This window comes from Dasypus novemcinctus, chromosome 18 (assembly GCF_030445035.2).
Source record: "Dasypus novemcinctus isolate mDasNov1 chromosome 18, mDasNov1.1.hap2, whole genome shotgun sequence".
In the NCBI taxonomy this organism is placed as follows: domain Eukaryota; kingdom Metazoa; phylum Chordata; class Mammalia; order Cingulata; family Dasypodidae; genus Dasypus; species Dasypus novemcinctus.
Genome location: NC_080690.1, coordinates 51,005,420 through 51,023,811, shown reverse-complemented (window position 1 = coordinate 51,023,811; position 18,392 = coordinate 51,005,420). Strand labels below are relative to the sequence as shown.

The 18,392-nt window shown below is 40.9% G+C and overlaps 1 protein-coding gene across 1 annotated transcript in view; it reads right to left on the bottom strand.

Annotated features, from left to right (window-relative positions):
* TDRD12 (tudor domain containing 12) overlaps window positions 1-18,392 on the bottom strand; it is a 128,402-nt gene that overhangs the window by 87,363 nt on the left and 22,647 nt on the right. The window contains exons 3-5 of the mRNA XM_023583682.3: window positions 7,874-8,032; window positions 2,615-2,751; window positions 558-677 (exon numbers count right to left, since the gene is read on the bottom strand). Of these exons, the coding sequence (XP_023439450.2) occupies window positions 558-677; window positions 2,615-2,751; window positions 7,874-8,032 (416 nt within the window). The remainder of the gene's footprint in view (window positions 1-557; window positions 678-2,614; window positions 2,752-7,873; window positions 8,033-18,392) is intronic.

Genomic DNA, 18,392 nt, shown 5'->3' with positions numbered 1-18,392 from the left:
CCAAGGTTGGGGGAGGGATCCCTACAGAGAGCCTTGGTGCTGGGGAAGGGCTCTTGCCAAGAGGGAGCAAGGCAGAGAGGGGATCAGCCAGCCTTGAAGGGAGAGCTGGGCATGCAGGGGCCACCATCCAAGTGGCCCAGGAGGGCAAGCAGACAGCTTACTGCTCCAAAACAGCAACACTGGAGGGAGGGGTTGTGGCCAGCTGGGGACCCATGCTCTGTGAGTCTCTCAGGGCAAAGGTGCATGACTGTGTCCTGCAGATCTCTAGCAGCATGGACTAGCTGCAGGGCCACCTGGCAGAGTGCACTGGCCTCAGGTGAGACAAACTGGCTTATCATCTTAGGATTTCTGAGACCAGTACCAAAGTGAGGTAAGTTTAAAAAGGGGGTGCATAAAGCCCAGAAGCTCAGGCTCTACTCACTGCCCCTCTCAACCACAGCCTCTGGACAGGTGGCTGCAGGGAACTGCTGCAGGTCAGGCTTGAGTGAGACTTGCTGAAGAACAAAGAGGCCTTCGAAAGGGGATTTGGCTTGGTATATTTTAGAAGTTGTACTTACACAATTTCAGCACTGTCTTCACAGAAGTCAATGTGTAATGTGACTGGTTTTGTGCAGTAGAGTCTGAACTTTTTCGCTCTATAGGGAAGCTTCATAAATGTTTCTATGGCAACTCGGATGCTTCACAATGAAAGAAAAATCGTTCCATTATAAAGAAAACTTAAATATATTTCTTTATACCTATGTAATTAACATATTTAACATAAAACATAACACATGCAAAAAAAACCACAATTCTTTCTGTTTCCAATATAACTACCAATGGCAAGAAATGCTTTGAATGTTTCCCCAAAAACTGGTTCTTGGGATGGATTGTACAAAGCACATGACTGTATAAAACAGGGAATCCAGTGGTGGAAGATGAACTGTGGTTAAGAGAATATGAGAATGTTCTCTCATGAACTATAATAAATAAATAATACAGGGTGTTGATTGGGTGGGTTGGGGGAAAATACAACAAATGTAAGATATGGGCTATAGTTAGTAGTAATATTTTAATAACGCTTTTTCATAGTCTGTAACGAATACTTCATAACAGTGCAAGGTGTTGGTGGTGGGGAGATATACAGGAGCCCCGTATGATGTTATACATGTTTGGTTTGTAAGTTCACCACTTTTACTCTATACTTATTTGTTTATATATGTTCATGTATGAACGATATACTTCAATAAATTTTTTAAAAACCAGTTCTTGGGAGGTGAAAACAATCTTAACACTTTTTACGTATAAAGCACAAATATATACATGTAAATAAACAGATATTTAGTATATCTGTGGTATTAAAACTTCATGGTGTAGAAAGGCAATTAGGAAAAAATGTCTAGCAATGCTCATTAGAGTGACTATAATGAAAAAAAAAAGCTTGAGAAAGAATTTGTAATAATGAAAAAACCTGTGAAGTACATTCTAGCGAAGATTCTTGAAAATCCATTTCAATATACAAACAGAATTGCCTTGAAGTCTCTCTCCATAAATGAGCAGGTATTTTAATAATTAGTATTTGCCAACTCTGCCCCAAAGAGCTGAAGGACGGAGATTTGATAAATAAGTAGTTCAACATTTTAATTTCCATTCTCCTCTCAGACCAAGGACAGACCAGTTTAACATAACCTGGACCTCTGCCCAGCTGTGCCCTGGGTGGGTAGCCCACGGCTTTTGTCTTGGACAGTTCAGAAAGAGGCGGCTGTACTGATTGCCCCTCAACGCCTTTGCCTAAAACCAACTCAACTTAAAACATCAAATACTAAAAACAAAATTTCACGAAGCTGGTAACCACAATAGTTATTTTCTTAGAGCCATTATGGTGATAAAGGATAAAGGTGATAAAGAATCACAAAGCTAGAACGGTATCTACTTTTTTTTCTTCAATACCTACGAATCCCCAATGTCTGATAAGATGCTCCTCCACGAAGTTCTGTTCAAGATAAACCTTTTACTGCAACTGGAGTCCGATTGTCTGATTGGTATTGCTCATACATCCTTTTACCTTGGTCAGGAAACTATGAAAACAGCACCCAGTGCTTCTGACTTGCTGCTCCTGTGTCCTCACACACTGTGATGGGGGTTCCTGCAAACTAACCTATGTGGCTGTCACACCCCTGCTCTGAAAGGCTGGCCATGTCCAAGTGATAAACAGGGCACCCAGGAACAGAGACTTGATGTGCCCTCCGCTCTGTAAGGTAAGCTCCCTCCTGTGCAGCTACGAAAAGCAGCTGTCTGCCTCCTGGGAGTGTCCTCCTTGCAGCCAAGCCTCCCTAAAGGAGCAGCTTCATCCTGGAGAACAACTGAGAGGGCCGCCCTGAGCCTGCCCAACTCTTTCCTGGAAGGAAGGTGGAGGAAGGGCTGGGGTGTCCTGCGCCTTCATGACAGCCACTACCTCATCCCTTCAGTGGGTGCAGAAATGGATCCTGCAAGTCTTCCCTTCTTCCATCTAACTAACTCCAGTTCTACTTTTTCTCAAAGGTGAAGGCCTCTACCCCCTCACTTTGAAAACTGATGTTCACCTTAAAAACTCATTTGTCTCCTTGTAAGGGAATGTAAAGCAAAATAAACGTACTTTTTAGATTTTACTGGAATGTACTTAGCAAAATCCACCAGGAAACATTCTGCTAAGTAATGGTCAGCTGAAGACATGATTGACTTAATAATGGCCCTACACCAGCACTTTAGCTCCTGACAGTAAACCACGCAGACCTACAAGATACAAAATAAAAAGAAAGGTAATTTTAACTTCAGCATTAAAATCTCTAGTCATCCAGTAAGAGAACTAAAACATACTCTTCTCAAGATTATCTCAGGCTACATTTTACCTCACAGGAGAGGAAAAAGCTGAAGCGAGGCTGGGCCTGCCCCTGATGCAACTAGTCAGGAAAAGGACCTTGGTGAGAAACAATTCACTCCCTTTCTTACTACAATCATCCTGACTCCTTAACAAAGGACAATCTTCAGAAAGTACAGTGAGGAAATACATTGCTTTCCCTTCGTCAGTCAGAGAATAGGCTTACGAATGATTGCTAATTGTATGCCAGATCCACACGAAACTGCATCCCCATTCCATCCTCCCCGTCGCCTTCCTGCTCACGGCTCCCGCCGCCTCTAACATTTGGGTACAATCTGCTGCAACTGGACGTCAGCTCCGTGATGCTGGGGGTTTCTATTTCGTTTACTGCTATATAACCAGCACTGGAACAGGACCTGGCATATATAGTTTTTTTAAATTGTCTTTAAGATACATAGATCACAAAAAAATGTTCTATTAAAAAATATGAGGTTCCCACATAGCCCACACCACACATTCCCATATATTAAGTCTTAAAACTACTTGCTGAATAACTGAATAAATTGATGCTTTCAGCCCCTTTCAAGGGGAACTGCCCTGCTGGAGTGAGGGCTGTGGATCAGGACTTCCAGGCCACGCCCACAAGACAGTCAACCAGAGCTGAGCACACTTATTTTTTTTTTTTTTGTCTTTATTTTTTTAATGTTACATTAAAAAAATATGAGGTCCCCATATACCCCCCACCTCCCTTACCCCACTCCTCCCCCCATAACAACAACCTCCTCCATCATTATGAGACATTCATTGCATTTGGTGAATATATCTCTGAGCACCGCTGCACCTCATGGTCAATGGTCTACATCACAGCCCACACTCTCCCACAGTCCACCCAGTGGGCCATGGGAGGACATACAATGTCCGGTATCTGTTCCTGCATCACCACCCAGGACAACTCCAAGTCCCAAAAATGCCCCCACATCATATCTCTTCCTCCCACTCCCTACCCCCAGTAGCCACCATGGCCACTTTCTCCACACCAATGCCACATTTTCTTCGATTACTAATCACAATAGTTCATGAATAGAATATCAGTAAGTCCACTCTCATCCATATTCTATTCCTTCATCCTGTGGACCTTGGAATGGTCGTGTCCACTCCACATCTATATAAAGAGGGGGCTTAGATTCCACATGGATGCTGGATGCAATTCTCCTGCTTTGTTGTAGGCACTCTTGGCTCCATGGTGTGGTGGTTGACCTTCTTCACCTCCATGTTAGATGAGTGGGGTAAGTCCAATTAACCAGAGTGTAGGAGTTGCAAGTCTTTTGAGGCTCAGGGCTGGCTATCACATGGTCAGTCCAGACATTCAGGTCCCCTGGGTATACATTAAACCCCAGCACCAACTACAGTTCCGGTAAAAGTCACAGGAGAGATTTGTGGACAAAGATCATATCTGAATCCAACTCCATCACACAGAAACATAAACTCCAAAATAGGCCAACTGAGATGGCATTGAACTCCATCTGCCATGACCACAGAACCTGTGGGTCTCTGTAGCCCTCAGAAGAAGCAATACTTGGGTTGTATCTACTTTATCTGTCTCTGGGACTCTGCTCAGGGGTGCATAAGGGCAACCCCTCTGATAACCTCCTGGCTCTTTTTGGAGACTCACAGCCATATAAACTCATTTGTCCTTTCCATTTCCCCCTTTTATTCAGGTCAAAAAGCATTTTTAACTCCTGGTATTATATCTAGACTGAGATATTCTGCTGTTCCAAGTTGACTCTTTTATTCAAGGTCATTTTCTAGTTATGTCATCAGCTGGTACTTGGTAGTAATCCCTCCGCGCCAGGGAGGCTCATCCCTGGAAGTCATGTCCCACGCTGGGGGGAAGGCAACACATTTACATGCTGAGTTTGGCTTTGAAACTGGCCACATTTGAGCAACACAGAGGCTCTCAGGAGGTAACTCTTAGGCACCCTTGAGCAGACTTATTAAAGTGCCCCACAAGGGCAGCTGGGCCAGACAGGGAAGAGGCGCAGCTGCTGGGGAATCCTGGCCTCAGAAATTAAAGCTGGAAAACAGAGCACAGCCACTCTGTAAGGAATGGATTCTGAAGAACGTCACATTATTCAAAACTCAAAAATCTCAAAGAGAAATCCTGATGAAGGAGATATTTCTGTTTAATTGTAAAGTCATAGTCCCTTGTAGAGAAGGTAAGTATAATTAATAACACACAGTCAACTTTCAAACTGTATTATGCTAGGACTTCCAATGGCCAAAGAAGGGACAATATAAGCATCAAAAAGAACAATGAGGAGGCGGACTTGGCCCACTGGCTAGGGCGTCCGTTTACCACGTGGGAGGTCCGCGGTTCAAACCCCAGGCCTCCTTGACCTGTGTGGAGCTGGCCCATGCACAGTGCTGATGCGCGCAAGGAGTCCCGCGCCACGCAGGGGTGTCCCCCGCGTAAGGGAGCCCCATGCGCAAGGAGTGCATCCCGTAAGGAGAGCCGCCCAGCACGTAAGAAAGTGCAGCCTGCCTAAAAATGGCTCCACCCACACGGAGAGCTGACACAACAAGATGACACAACAAGGTGATGCAACAAGAAGAGACACAGATTCCCGTGCCGCTGACAACAGAAGCGGACAAAGAAACAAGACGCAACAAATACACACAGAGAACAGACAATCGGGGTAGGGGGTGGAGGGGAGAGAAATAAATAAATAAATAAAATCTTTAAAAAAAAAAAAAAAGAACAATGAGGGACGTGGTCGTGGTTCAACTGATAGAGCATCCACCTACCATATAGGAGGTCCAGGGTTCAAACCCAGGGCCTCCTGGCCCATGTGGTGAGCTGGCCCATGCACAGTGCTGCCGCATGCAAGGAGTGCCATGCCATGGAGCGGTGTCCCCCACGTAGGGGAGCCCCACGTGCAAGGAATGGACCCCAAAAGGAGAGCCACCCAATGCAAAAAAAGTTCAGCCTGCCCAGGAGTGGCACCACACACATGGAGAGCAGACTTGGCAAGATGATGCAACAAAAAGAGACAGTTTCCCGGTGCCACCTGACAAGAATGCAAACAGACAAAGAAGAACACACAGCGAATGGACACAGAGAGCAGACAACAATGGGGGAAAAGGAGAGAAATAAATAAAAATATATCTTTAAAAAAGAAAACAAAAATAACCAATAACTGCTAATGATGAATCTATTAAAAGTCAAGTGTTCAAAATAACACTAAAGAAGCAGATATAGGGTAGCAGATTTGGCCCAACAGATAGAGTGTCCAACTACCACATGGGTGGTCCAATATTCAACCAAAGGTCTCCTGACCTGTGTGATGATCTGCCCCACACACAGTACCGATGTGCACAAGGAGTGCCGTGCCACACAGGGGTGTCCCCCACATAGGGGAGCCCCATGTGCAAGAAGTCCGCCCCATAAGGAGAGCTGCCCAGCACGAAAAAGTGTAGCCTGCCCAGGAATGGCGCTGCACACACGGAGGGCTGATGCAGCAAGATGACACAACAAAATGAGACACAGATTCCGGTGCCGCTGACAAGAATACAAGCGGACACAGAAGAACACACAGCAAATGGACACAAAGAGCAGACAACTGGGGGGGGGGGGTGGCCTGTGGGGAAGAGGAGAGAAATAAATTTTTAAAATTTTTAAAAAAAGAAGCAGATTTGGCTCAAGTGGTTGAGTACCTGCTTCCCATGTATGAGGTCCTGGGTTCAATCCCTGGTACCTCCTAAAAAATAATAATAAGAAGAAGAAGAATTAAGAGAGATGACAAAGGAAAGTAAAACAAAACAAAAAACTCTGGATGCCAATGGAGGCATAAATCTATACTGAAAATTGAAAAGCAAAAGAATCAACAATTGTTCCACCTTTCCAATATAAAGTATATTATTCCAGGGTAACCAAAGACTCTTGGTATATGAGGGGAAGTACAGCTATACAGAAAAACTTGTGTTTATTCTTGAATGAAAGCACTGTATCCTTGAATGAAAGCACTCATTTGGGCAGTGGTGGTCCATGACGCCTGAATCCTTCAAATAGGCAACACCGCATGGAAGGGGGCCAGCTATCACCATCTGAACCACCTACCAACCTTAGCATTACCAAAGGTGAAACAGCCAGACATAATCTATGCCCCCAGATTGATGCAATATGAAGTTCACAGCAACACCCATTCTTGAGGGGGAGGGGGAAAGTTGCCCTAAATCTAATCAAAGTTTTTTATTTAACTATCAGCCCACAGGAAATACAGGGACTAGAGATAAAAGTTAAACACCACCATCAGGCTATCCACCTCAAAAGTGGAACATTTTAAAAGGACAACTGACTTGGTTTCATTTCTTCAACAAGTCAATAGTATGGAAAAATAATATCAGTATGTACTACTGATAACTTGGTGGGGGGTGGGATGAATTAAAATTTCTAGTTTTGTTCATTGAGTTTATACATGCTTTTCTATCATTACAAAAATTCACTCATCTGAAAAAGAAATGATCCACAGAGAGAATCTGACAATGGACAATGGGAGTTGAGGCTGAAAGAAGAGGAGGGGCCATTACATAGAGTGAGGGAAAGAAAGAAACATGATATGCAACATTTTATGCAATCTAAGTATCTTTTAAAAATAAAGACTATATTAAAAAAAAAAAAAAAAAGAAACAAGTTGGCCATGAGATCAACCAAAACAGTGGCATCAGCCTTAGGACTGAAGGCTCCCGCACTTTCTATGCTGACTTGTGTTGGATTCAGAAATACCCCCTTGTTCCCAGACCCCAGAAGGATGGCCCAATGCCTGGATGCAGATGAAATTTCATCTCTAGTGCCCCAATATGAATTCATCCCCTTCCGTAACTAGACTGAATCTTGTGCAACCAAAAGAAATCAACCCAAGCTAATAATTATAAGCACTCAAAATAATCTAAATGTTTTTATTATCTTAGTTTCCCAAATACTTTACATTCTGAATAGTATTTCAAGAAACAGTGCTTAAAGCACATTTAGATACATACCTGCCCTTCCTCCAACATTAATGGCTTTATTTCTTTATCTTGACACATTCTGTTGTAAAAGTCATTCATAGCACCATTTAGTTTTTGATAATCAACATCATGATCTAAAAAAGGACTACATCCTTTTATAATAACCCAGAAGCAACCTGGATCTTCAATCTGCAAAATTTTTAAAAGACAAAACAAGCATGATTTAGAAGTGGAATCACAAAATAATAAATCTTAAAATCACAATAAATGTCTCTAATGTAAGTGATCAAATGAATTTTTGGCAAGTACCTCATCCTCTCTCTTAAATAGTAAAATAAAAAACCAAAGATAAAAGTCTAAAGCTCGTAGCCAATAATCTGTAAGCAATTCTCAATTACATGTTGCGAGATACATAACAGATTCATTCGATCTCCTGTATTTTGAAAATAAAAAAGATTAAAAGAATGTTTTTAGTATTCTATATTTTTTGTAAGAAAGAGAAGGAACTATGAATATATATTTATACTCTGCCATATTAAAAAAAAAACAATGGTAGATAAACCTATACAAATACAAATTTTTATCTTCAGAGAATGGGAGAAATGGGGTGGAAGGAACAGGTTGAAAGTCAGATTCTCAATGTATCTTGCCAAAATGTTACTTGGCCAGGATTTTCACTGGCAGAGAAAAGATATAAATAAAAATGAATAGTTAAATTTTAATTTAAAATATCAATAAGAACTGATGATTTTCAAAACAGTTTCCTAACTGTCTCCTGAAAGGGTCTATAAAACAATAACATCCCAAGATTCTGGATGCTAAATACCAGGTGGCAGGACTACAGGTGTTTGCTTTATTATTCTTTCAACTTTTCTGCATGTCTGAACACGTGTGTAATAAATAGCTGGGAAAAAGCAGCTGGGCATTCTATTTCCAGTAATGGGGGAGAACCTTAGACAGGACTAACCCTCCTGCAGCTAACAATTATAAATCCTAGGGGGAAAAAAAGTATTTGAAAAGCTACCAGAAAGAGGCAGAAACGGGAGGAAATTCAACCCTTGAAAGCTCTCACTGGGTGAGATCCAAGTTTACACAGTTTCTTCCTGAGAATACTCCCATGTCTATGTGGTATGGGGCAGCTAGAACTCAAGCAGAAACCCAAATGTTTCTGGCTCAAGGAATGAGAAAATAGAATTTGGGGCTGCCAGAATGGCTGAAAATTAAGGGAAGAAGTTCTGCAAAGGAGATAGCCACAGACGGGGAAGCCTAAAATCTGCATACTAATTGCCCTCAAATCCTTGGCAGACCCTCTAATGCACAGATAAGACTCCAAGGGATCCACAGAAAGGTGCCAGTTGGGAAGCTGAAGGAAATAAGCAGTTTTAGTACTGCCCACCACAAGAAGACCGAGTTTAGACTATGAGTCCTGCCAAGTTAAAGAGGCTTAGTAAGTACCGCAGGGTATTACAGAAATCCCTGAAGGGCAACACTTGAAAAGTAAAGACCATACTGCAGGATGGAGAGAATGTTCTTTAACAATAAGAGCAAAGCCAAAGAGGTGTGCGCAAAGTGTAAACCAGGGCTTCCAAACTGCAGACTGAGATGAACTTCAAGTCAACACCATTCATCAGAAGATAACAGAATCAGAGTGTCTACAATATATCATCCACAACATCCAGTATAACAAACAACATGTGAAGAAATGGAAATGTGATAGGTAACCAAGAAAAACAGTCAACAGAAAGTGAACCCAAGATTGCCTAGAGGATGGACTGAACAGACAAGGATATAAAAGCAGCTATTAATATTATCAATATATTTAAGAACTTAAGCATCAGAGGGTTAAAAGGGGGGGGGGGGATACACGACAGGGAAAGACTCTCAGGAATGGGAGTTGTCTCTGAGGTAAAAAATGGAAACTGTAAAAAAAAATAACCAAAGGCAAATTCCAGAACTGTAAAGTAGAATATATGAAATAAAAAATGTACTAGTGGTGCATTCACCACTTCTATTCAACATTGTACAGGAATTCCTAGACAGTAAAATAAAACAAGAAAAAGAGTGCCAGGAAGACTGGAAAGGAAGAAATAAAATTGTTTCTTGTCAGAGATAACATGATTGTGTATCTAAAAAATTCCAAGAACTCTACAAAAAATATACTAATAAGTGACTTTCCCAAGGTTTTAAGATACAAGGTATGTAATAAGTTCAAATGTATTTCTATATTCCAGCGATAAAAATTAGAAATGGAAATTTAAAGAACAGTACCATTTGCACAGCACCATGAAACAATAATTACTTAGCTAATAAAGCTAACAAAATACCTGCATGAGGGAAGCGGTTGAGGCTCAACTGATAGAGCATCCGCCTACCATATAGGAGGTCCAGGGTTTGGTACCCAGGACCTCCTGGCCCACGTGGTGAGCTGGCCCACATGCAGTGCTGAACGTGCACAAGGAGGGCCGAGCCAAGCAGGGTGTCCCCTACATAGGGGTGCCCCACACATGAGGTGTACGCCCCGCAAGGAGAGCCGCCCCCTGCGAAGAAAGCGCAGCCTGCCCAGGAGTGGCACTGCACACATGGAGAGCTGCGCAGCAAGACAATGCAGCAAAAAAAACGACACAGTTTCTTGGTACCACATGACAAGAATGCAAGCAGACACAGAAGAATACACAGCAAATGGACACAGAGAGCAGACAACAGGGGGGAAGGGGAGAGAAATTTTAAAAACAAACAAAAAAACACCTGCAAGATTTGTAAGCTGAAAAGGCAGAAAATGCTGGTAAGAAGAAATCTAAGACAACCTAAATAAATGCAGAGATACACTAGGTTGAAGAATTGTTAAGATGTTGGTTTCTCTAAAACTGATCTATAAATACAACTCAATTACGAGAGGGTTTTTTGCAGAAATCAATAATCTAATTCCAAAATTCATAAGGAAAGGCAAAGGAACTAGAATAGTCAAAATAATTCTGAAAAAGAACAGAATTGGAGGATTCATGCTATCTGATTTCAAGATTAACTATAACTACATTAATCAGGATAGGACGATACCAGAAAAAGTATAGATAATAAATCGAAAGAAAGAAACAAACCCACTGATTTATGGTCACTTGATTTTCAAGGAAGGCGCAAAGGTGATTCAACAGAGAAAGAAAAATCTTTTCAACAAAGGATGCTGGAACAATTAGATATCCATAAGTGAAAAAAAAAATTAACCTTGACCCATACCTCGCACTCACCCACAAAAATTACATCACATGGATCATAGCCCTAAATGCAAAATATAAAACCTAAATAATTTCTTAAAGACTACATAAAGGAAAATCTTTATGACCATGGGTTAGGCAAAATTTCTTAGATATAATACCAAAAGTAATATTTATACAAGCAAAAAAACGGAAAATTTGGACTTCATCCAAATAAAAAAAATGTGTGTTCCTTGGAAGACACTGTTAAGAGATGGAAAAGACAAACTGGAAGAAAATATTTGCAAATCGGAGAGAATCCAGAATATATAAAGAATATAAAAAGAAACCTAAAACCTTAATATTAAGAAAACCCAATCAGAAAAAAGGGCAAAAGATTTAAACAGACAGAAAACTTAAAAAGATACAAGGACGGCAAACAAATCAAAAGATGATTAATACATCATTTACCACTAGGGAACGGCAAATTAAAACCACAATGAGGTATCATTACACACCGACTAAAATGGCTAAAATTTTATTTTCCCAAGTGAAATGAAAACTTTTGTTCACACAAAAGCCTGTATGCAAAGTTCACAGAAATCTTAATCTCTAGAAACTGGAAACAACTCAAATGGCTTTTAAATGGCAAATGTATATGTAAACAAATTAAGGCACGTCCATACAATAAATTCTTAGCAATAGAGACCACCAATGCATGTAACAACACAGATGAATCTCAAATGCATTGTACTAAGCCAAAGAAGTTAGACTCAAAAGGCTACATAATGTATAATTCCATACGCATCATTCCATTTTTATGACATTCTAGAAAAGTCAAAACTTTAGGGACAGAAAATAGGTCAGTAGTGACTAAGGTTCAGGGAGAGGAGAAAGTAATGACTACAAGGGAGCAAAAAGGTCATTTTGGGGGGCAATGAAACTGTTCTATATCTTGATTGTAGTGGTGGTTACATGATCATATGCATTTTTATTATTTATTTTTTAAAGATTTATTTCTCTTCCCCCCAATCCATTGTTTTTATGCTCACTGTCTGCTTTCTGTGTCCATTCACTGTATGTTCTTCTGTGTCTGCCTGTCTTCTATTTAGGCGGCACCAGGAACTGATGCTGGGATCTTTCAGAGTGGGAGAGAGACGCTCTCTCTTGTGCCACCTCAGCTCCCTGGTCTGCGGCATCTCTTATTGTCTCTCCTCTGTGTCTCTTTTTGTTGCGTCATTTTGCTGCTCCAGCTCTCCACAAAGACCAGCACTCCTGTGTGGGCCAGCACACCATGTGGTTCAGCTTGAAGGCTCCAGGAATCAAACCCTGCGCCTCCTATATGATAGATGGGAGCCCAATCGCTTTAGTCACATCTGCTTCCTACATTTTAAAAAATATCACAGAATTCCACTACAGAGAATTAATTTCTCTGAATATAAATTATACCTCATTAAAAAAATAATTAATGGATATAAAAGAACATAAAAACAAACAGATTTGCTAAAGCTAGGTGGTGGATTGCCAGATGTTTATGATAGCATTTTCTATACTTTTTTCTGTTTGGCCAGAATATTTCCCAAGAAAAAGTTAATTTTTTAAATTATTTTTAGTAAAAAGTAATGATTATTTTTAAAACACTTTCTTTTTCCTGATGTGCTGTCACCTAGGTACTATTTTTATTAAAAATGTTTAAGCGGAACATAATCATGAGGAAGCACACAGACAAACCCAATTTTTACAAAACTGTTCTTGTCACAAATTTCAGTATTAACAAAGACAGAAAAAAGTGAGCAACTGCCCTAAATCAAAGGAGACCAAAAGGCCAAGACAACTAATTGCAACATAGCATCTTTGGCTGGATTCTAGATAGGAGAAAATAAGTTATAAAAGACACTACCAGGAAAACTGGAGAAATCTGAATATGGACTGTGTATCACACAATAGTATCAGATAAATGTTAAACTTCTCAAGTGTGATAATTATATTGTGGTTATGTCAGAGAAAAGTCCTTGTTCTTAGGAAATACATGCTTAAGCATTTATACTCAGAGTGTGGCAAGGGTTACACTAATTCTTGAATGGTTAAGCAAAAAAAAGTAAACAATCTTATATGCATATATTTATAGATAAATGTGAAACAATAATTTGTTGAGTCTAGGTGAGTCTGTGGTTGTTTACGATACTGTTTTTTAAGTTTTTTGTTTTGTCTGTTCTCCACTCCACACGGGATGGCTCCCTCATCTGTCTGCTCATTGTCTCTGCTCGTTGTGTCTGCTCATTGCATCAGCTCATCTTCTTTAGGAGGCACCAGGAATCAAACCCAGGACCTCCCATGTGGGAGCTTGAGCCACATCTGCTCCCCTACAATACCATTTTGATAAATTTTTATGTTTGAAATTCTTCAAAATAACAAGTTAGGGGAAGATGTTTAAAATTCTTTTGGTGGGAAGCGGACTTGGCCCAGTGGTTAGGGCATCCGTCTACCACATGGGAGGTCTGCGGTTCAAACCCCGGGCCTCCTTGACCCGTGTGGAGCTGGCCCATGCGCAGTGCTGATGTGCGCAAGGAGTACCGTGCCACGCAGGGGTGTCCCCCATGTAGGGAAGGCCCATGTGCAAGGAGTGCGCCCCGTAAGGAGAGCCGCCCAGCGCGAAAGAAAGTGCAGCCTGCCTAAGAATGGTGCCGCCTACACGGAGAGCTGGCACAACAAGATGACGCAACAAAAAGATTCCCGTGCCACTGACAACAACAGAAGCAGACAAAGAACACGCAGCACATAGACACAGAGAACAGACAACCGGGGTGAGGGGGAAGGGGAGAGAAAAAAAAAATTCTTTTGGTGATGTCATCATTACGGTGATGTAAGACTTCCCCAGGAAAAGGTTCCCCAGAGATTTACCAAATAAAGGAAAACTCCCACTTGCTTAGAACTCTGCAGGATGGAAGGACTCCACAAACAATGAATCGAAGAAAAATATCAGGAAGGAAATTCCCATCCCAGACCCACCAGTCCATTCCCATTCTCCTCCCCCTTACTTGATCTTGCATAGCATGGGAATCACGCAGTTACACCACCACCACCAACTAGGAGCCACTTGCAGGAGCAAGTTAGAACCCCACGCATATGCAAGCACAGGGAACCAAGTCTGCAGAGACCAGGGCAGAATACAAGCCACTGAAGTACTGCATACAAAAGGGCCCCTGGGGGTGGTGGGAGAGAAAGCCAGAGGCAGAACTGATGGCAAGAACTGTTGTGCCCAGTTTCTGCTGGCTAGACAACCTAAGCCCAAAATGGACTTTACTTTGTTGACCCACCCTTCTTTACTGACCCTATCTGGCTCCCTGGGGCAGGATACCCTAATGGGGAAGAAGTTTGCTGCAGAAAACCCTCACAGGAAAAAAGGGACTGTTAAACTGAACTGCTGTAGGACAGGAGGAGAGTGCCAGAAGTGAAAAGTATAAGGAAAATGGGGCACTAAGTGAGGGAGAGAATTTAAACAAATCATAAGACCTAGGGAGGAAATTGTGCACAAAAACAAACATAATCGATCGGGATTCCCAGGGAAGAAAAAAAAAGGAAAGGAAGCTTTCCCATGGAGATGAAACAACTGCACAGAAAGTAAAATCTTAAAAATTGTACCATATATCCAGAGTTCAGATGAGGAAGAGCTAAGAAAATCTCAACAGTTAAACGTGGGCAATTCTAAAGATCTAGACTAAGTTAGACCAAGTGTAAATGAATACAAAGTCAATCAACAATAAAAACCTCAGGGAAGAGGGAGAAGAGGATGTTCAGAATTAATTCATGAAGATAATCAGATGCCTAGATATTAGCAAAAAAATCACAAGCCATACTAAGAAATGGGAAGATATGACTCAGTCAAGGGAACAAATTAAAACCTCAGAGGAGACTCAAAAGTTGAAACAACTAATCAAAGATGTTCAAAAAAATCTCCTAATGGATATTAAGAAGATACTGTGTGAGCATATAGAAGAATTTGAAAGTATATAAAGAAACATAACAAAAATTATGGAGATGAAAGGCACAATACTAGAGATTAAAAACTAACTAGAGAGAAGTGGATGTGGTTCAAGCGACTGGGCTTCCATCTACTATATGGGAGGTCTATGGTTTGATTACTGGGGTCTCCTGGTGAAGAAAAGCTGGCCTGTGCAGAGAGCTGGCCCATGCAGTGCACTGGCCTATGCTGGAGTGTTGGCTCGCATGGGGAGCTGGCACAGCAAGATGATGCAACAATAAGAGATGCTGCAGACCAGGGAGCTGAGGTGGCACAAGAGATTGAGCACCTCTCTTCCACTCTGGAAGGTCCCAGGATCAGTTCCTGGTGCTGCCAAAAGAGAAGACAAGCAGACACAGAAGAACACAGCTAATGGACACAGAGCAGACTGCAAGCACAAAACAATGAAGTGGGGGGAGAGAAATAAATAAATAAATCTTAAAAAAAAAAATTAGAGGCATATAGCAATAGATTTGAACAGGTAGAAGAAAAAATCAGTGAACTAGAAGACAAGACAATCAAAATCATACGGTCAAAAGAACAGCTAGAGGAAAGAATAGAAAGAGTAGAATAGTATTTCAAGAATTTGAGTGATCGCACAAACCACACAAACATATTTGTCACGGGTGTCCCAGAAGGAGAAGAGACAGAAAAAGGGGCAGAAACAATATTTGTGGAAATAATGGCAGAAAACTTTGCAATTCTTAAGATAGATAAAAATATACATGTCCAAGAGTGCAATATACTTCAATAAGAATAAATCCTAATAAACCTAAACCAAGAAATATACTAGTCAGAAGGTCAAATGCCAAAGATAAAGAGATAATTTTGAAAGCACTAACAGAAAAGTAATTCATCACATACATGGGATGCTCAATAAGACTAAGTGCCAATTTCTCATCAGTAATTATGGAGGTAAGAAGGCAGTGATTGATATACTTAAGGTACTGAAAGAGAAGAATTGCCAGCAAAAAATTCTTTATCCAGCAAACTTGTCCTGTATAACTTAGGGAGAATTTAAAACATTCACAGATAAACAGAAACTGAGTAGGTCAATAAAAGACCTACCCTTTCAAGAATTACTAAAGAAAGAAAGACAAAAAAAGATATGGAGAGCAGATGTGGGTCAAGCAGTTGAGCACCTGCCTCCTGCATGGGAAGTCCTGGGTTTGGTTCCCAGTGCCTCCTAAATAAAACAAACAACAAGCAGACAACAAGCAAAATCAATGAGCAGAAACAGAGCAAAAACAATGAGCAAGACAATGAGCAGAAAATGAGCAAAAAAACCCTAAAACAAGCAGGGAGCAGATGTGACTCAAGCAGTTGAGTACCCAAGGTCTGAGGTTTGGTTCCCAGTGCATCCTAAAGAAAATAAAAAACAAAGAGACGAGCAGACAACAAGCAAAACAAACAAAGAGTGAGTAGACAACAAGCAAAAACAGCAGCAAAAAGACAGGGGAGCCATGGTGGGGCAGGGCCGGGGGGTGGTTACGATAAAAGCTGACAGATTTTTTTTAAAAAAATGAGCCATCCATTTGAAAAAATACAATATAAAAAATCTTTTAAAAGGATATTTGTGGTAGTTTGGCATTATTTATGAATTCCAAAAAGAGAGATTATGTTTGCAGACAGGTCTGTTCTTCTGGGTGTGATACCCTTTGATTGAATTAGATTCAGCTGAGATGCTTTGATTACATTAGGGCAACACAGTTTGAGTCCCCACACCCTTTGTGTGAGATGGACACTCAATCAAGAACACAGAAATAGATACACAGAGAGGATACAAAGAAGAAAGACCACTCCATAGACATGGCAGAGACCTCGAGAAGAGAAGTGAGCCATTTGCCTGATAATGGCAATAAATAAACTGATAGTCTACAGCTGACCTTTGAAGAGATCAGAGGAGCTGAGCCAGGAAAAAAAATGAGTCCTATGTCAGCCTACAGCTGAGATCGGAAGAAGCTGGATCCATGGAGCCTTGAAAGATGAACCCTCATAGATGTCGCCTGTTATCTTACTTCAACACATGGCAACAGAGTTTGGTAAGGAAGTAACTTCGAGTTGGACTCTTTAGGGTCCTGTAACTGTTTTTACCCGATAAATATCCTTTATAAAAGACAAAAGATTCCTGGTACTTTGTATCAGCACCTCTTTACCTGACTAATATATAAAAGCTAAAGGACAAAATGGCTGATACATTACAATAATAACACTAAATGTTAATGGATTGATTTTCCCAACCAAAAGTCAGTGTCAGAATTGATAAAAAGAGCATGATCTAACTATATGTTGTTTAAAAGAGACTCACCATAGACCCAAAGACACAAATAGATTGAAAGGATGGAAAAAAGATTTTCCACACAAATTCTAAGAAAAAAAGAACTGGGGTAGCTATACTAATATTGGAAAAATAGGCTTTAAGTCAAAAGCTGTTATACACAACAAAGTAGGACATTATATATTAATAAAGGGGCAATCCACCAAGAATAAATTACAATCCTAAATCTTTAAGCACCTAACCAATGATGCCCCCAAAAAATGAAGTAAATACTGGGAAAACTGAAGAGAGGGAAGCAGATGTGGCTCAAGTTATAGAGCTTCTGCCTACCATACAGGAGGACCTGGGTTCAATCCCTGGGGCCTCCTGGTGAAAAAGAAGAAGAGAAAGTTGCTGCATGACAAGGCAGTGCCCACGTTAAGTGCCTGTGTGATGAGCCAGTACCCACACGAGTACCTGTGCAGTGAGCCACTGCCCCGTGCAAGTGAGTCACACAGCAAGATGATAATGCATCAAAAGAGAGACAAGGGAGAGTCAAGGTGAAGCACAGCAGAAACGAGGAATGAGGTGGCTCAATTGACAGGGAATCTCTGTCCCCATTAGAGGTCTCCAGGATTGAATCCTGGTAAATCCTAGAGGAGAGAAAATGAGAAGAGAAGACAACACAGATAGCAGAAACAGCAGGGTGGGAGGAAGGGAAGGGGGGGAATAAATAAATAAATAAATATTTAAAAAAAAAAAATGGAATAGATACCTGCACGATAGTTGGACACTAATACACCACTCTCATTAATAGACAGAACATCTAGACAGAAGATCAATAAGGAAATAAAGACCTTGAAAAGTATGATAAATGAACTTAACCTAACAGACACATACAGAATATTGTTCTCCCAAACAGCAGAATATATATCTTCTCAAATGCATATGGATCATTCTCCAGGATAGACCACATATTGGGTCACAAAACAACTCTCAATAAATTTAGAAACAAGGAAATTAAAGAAAGCATCTTCTAGCAGTTTGGTATTATTTATGAATTCCAAATACGGATTATGTTTG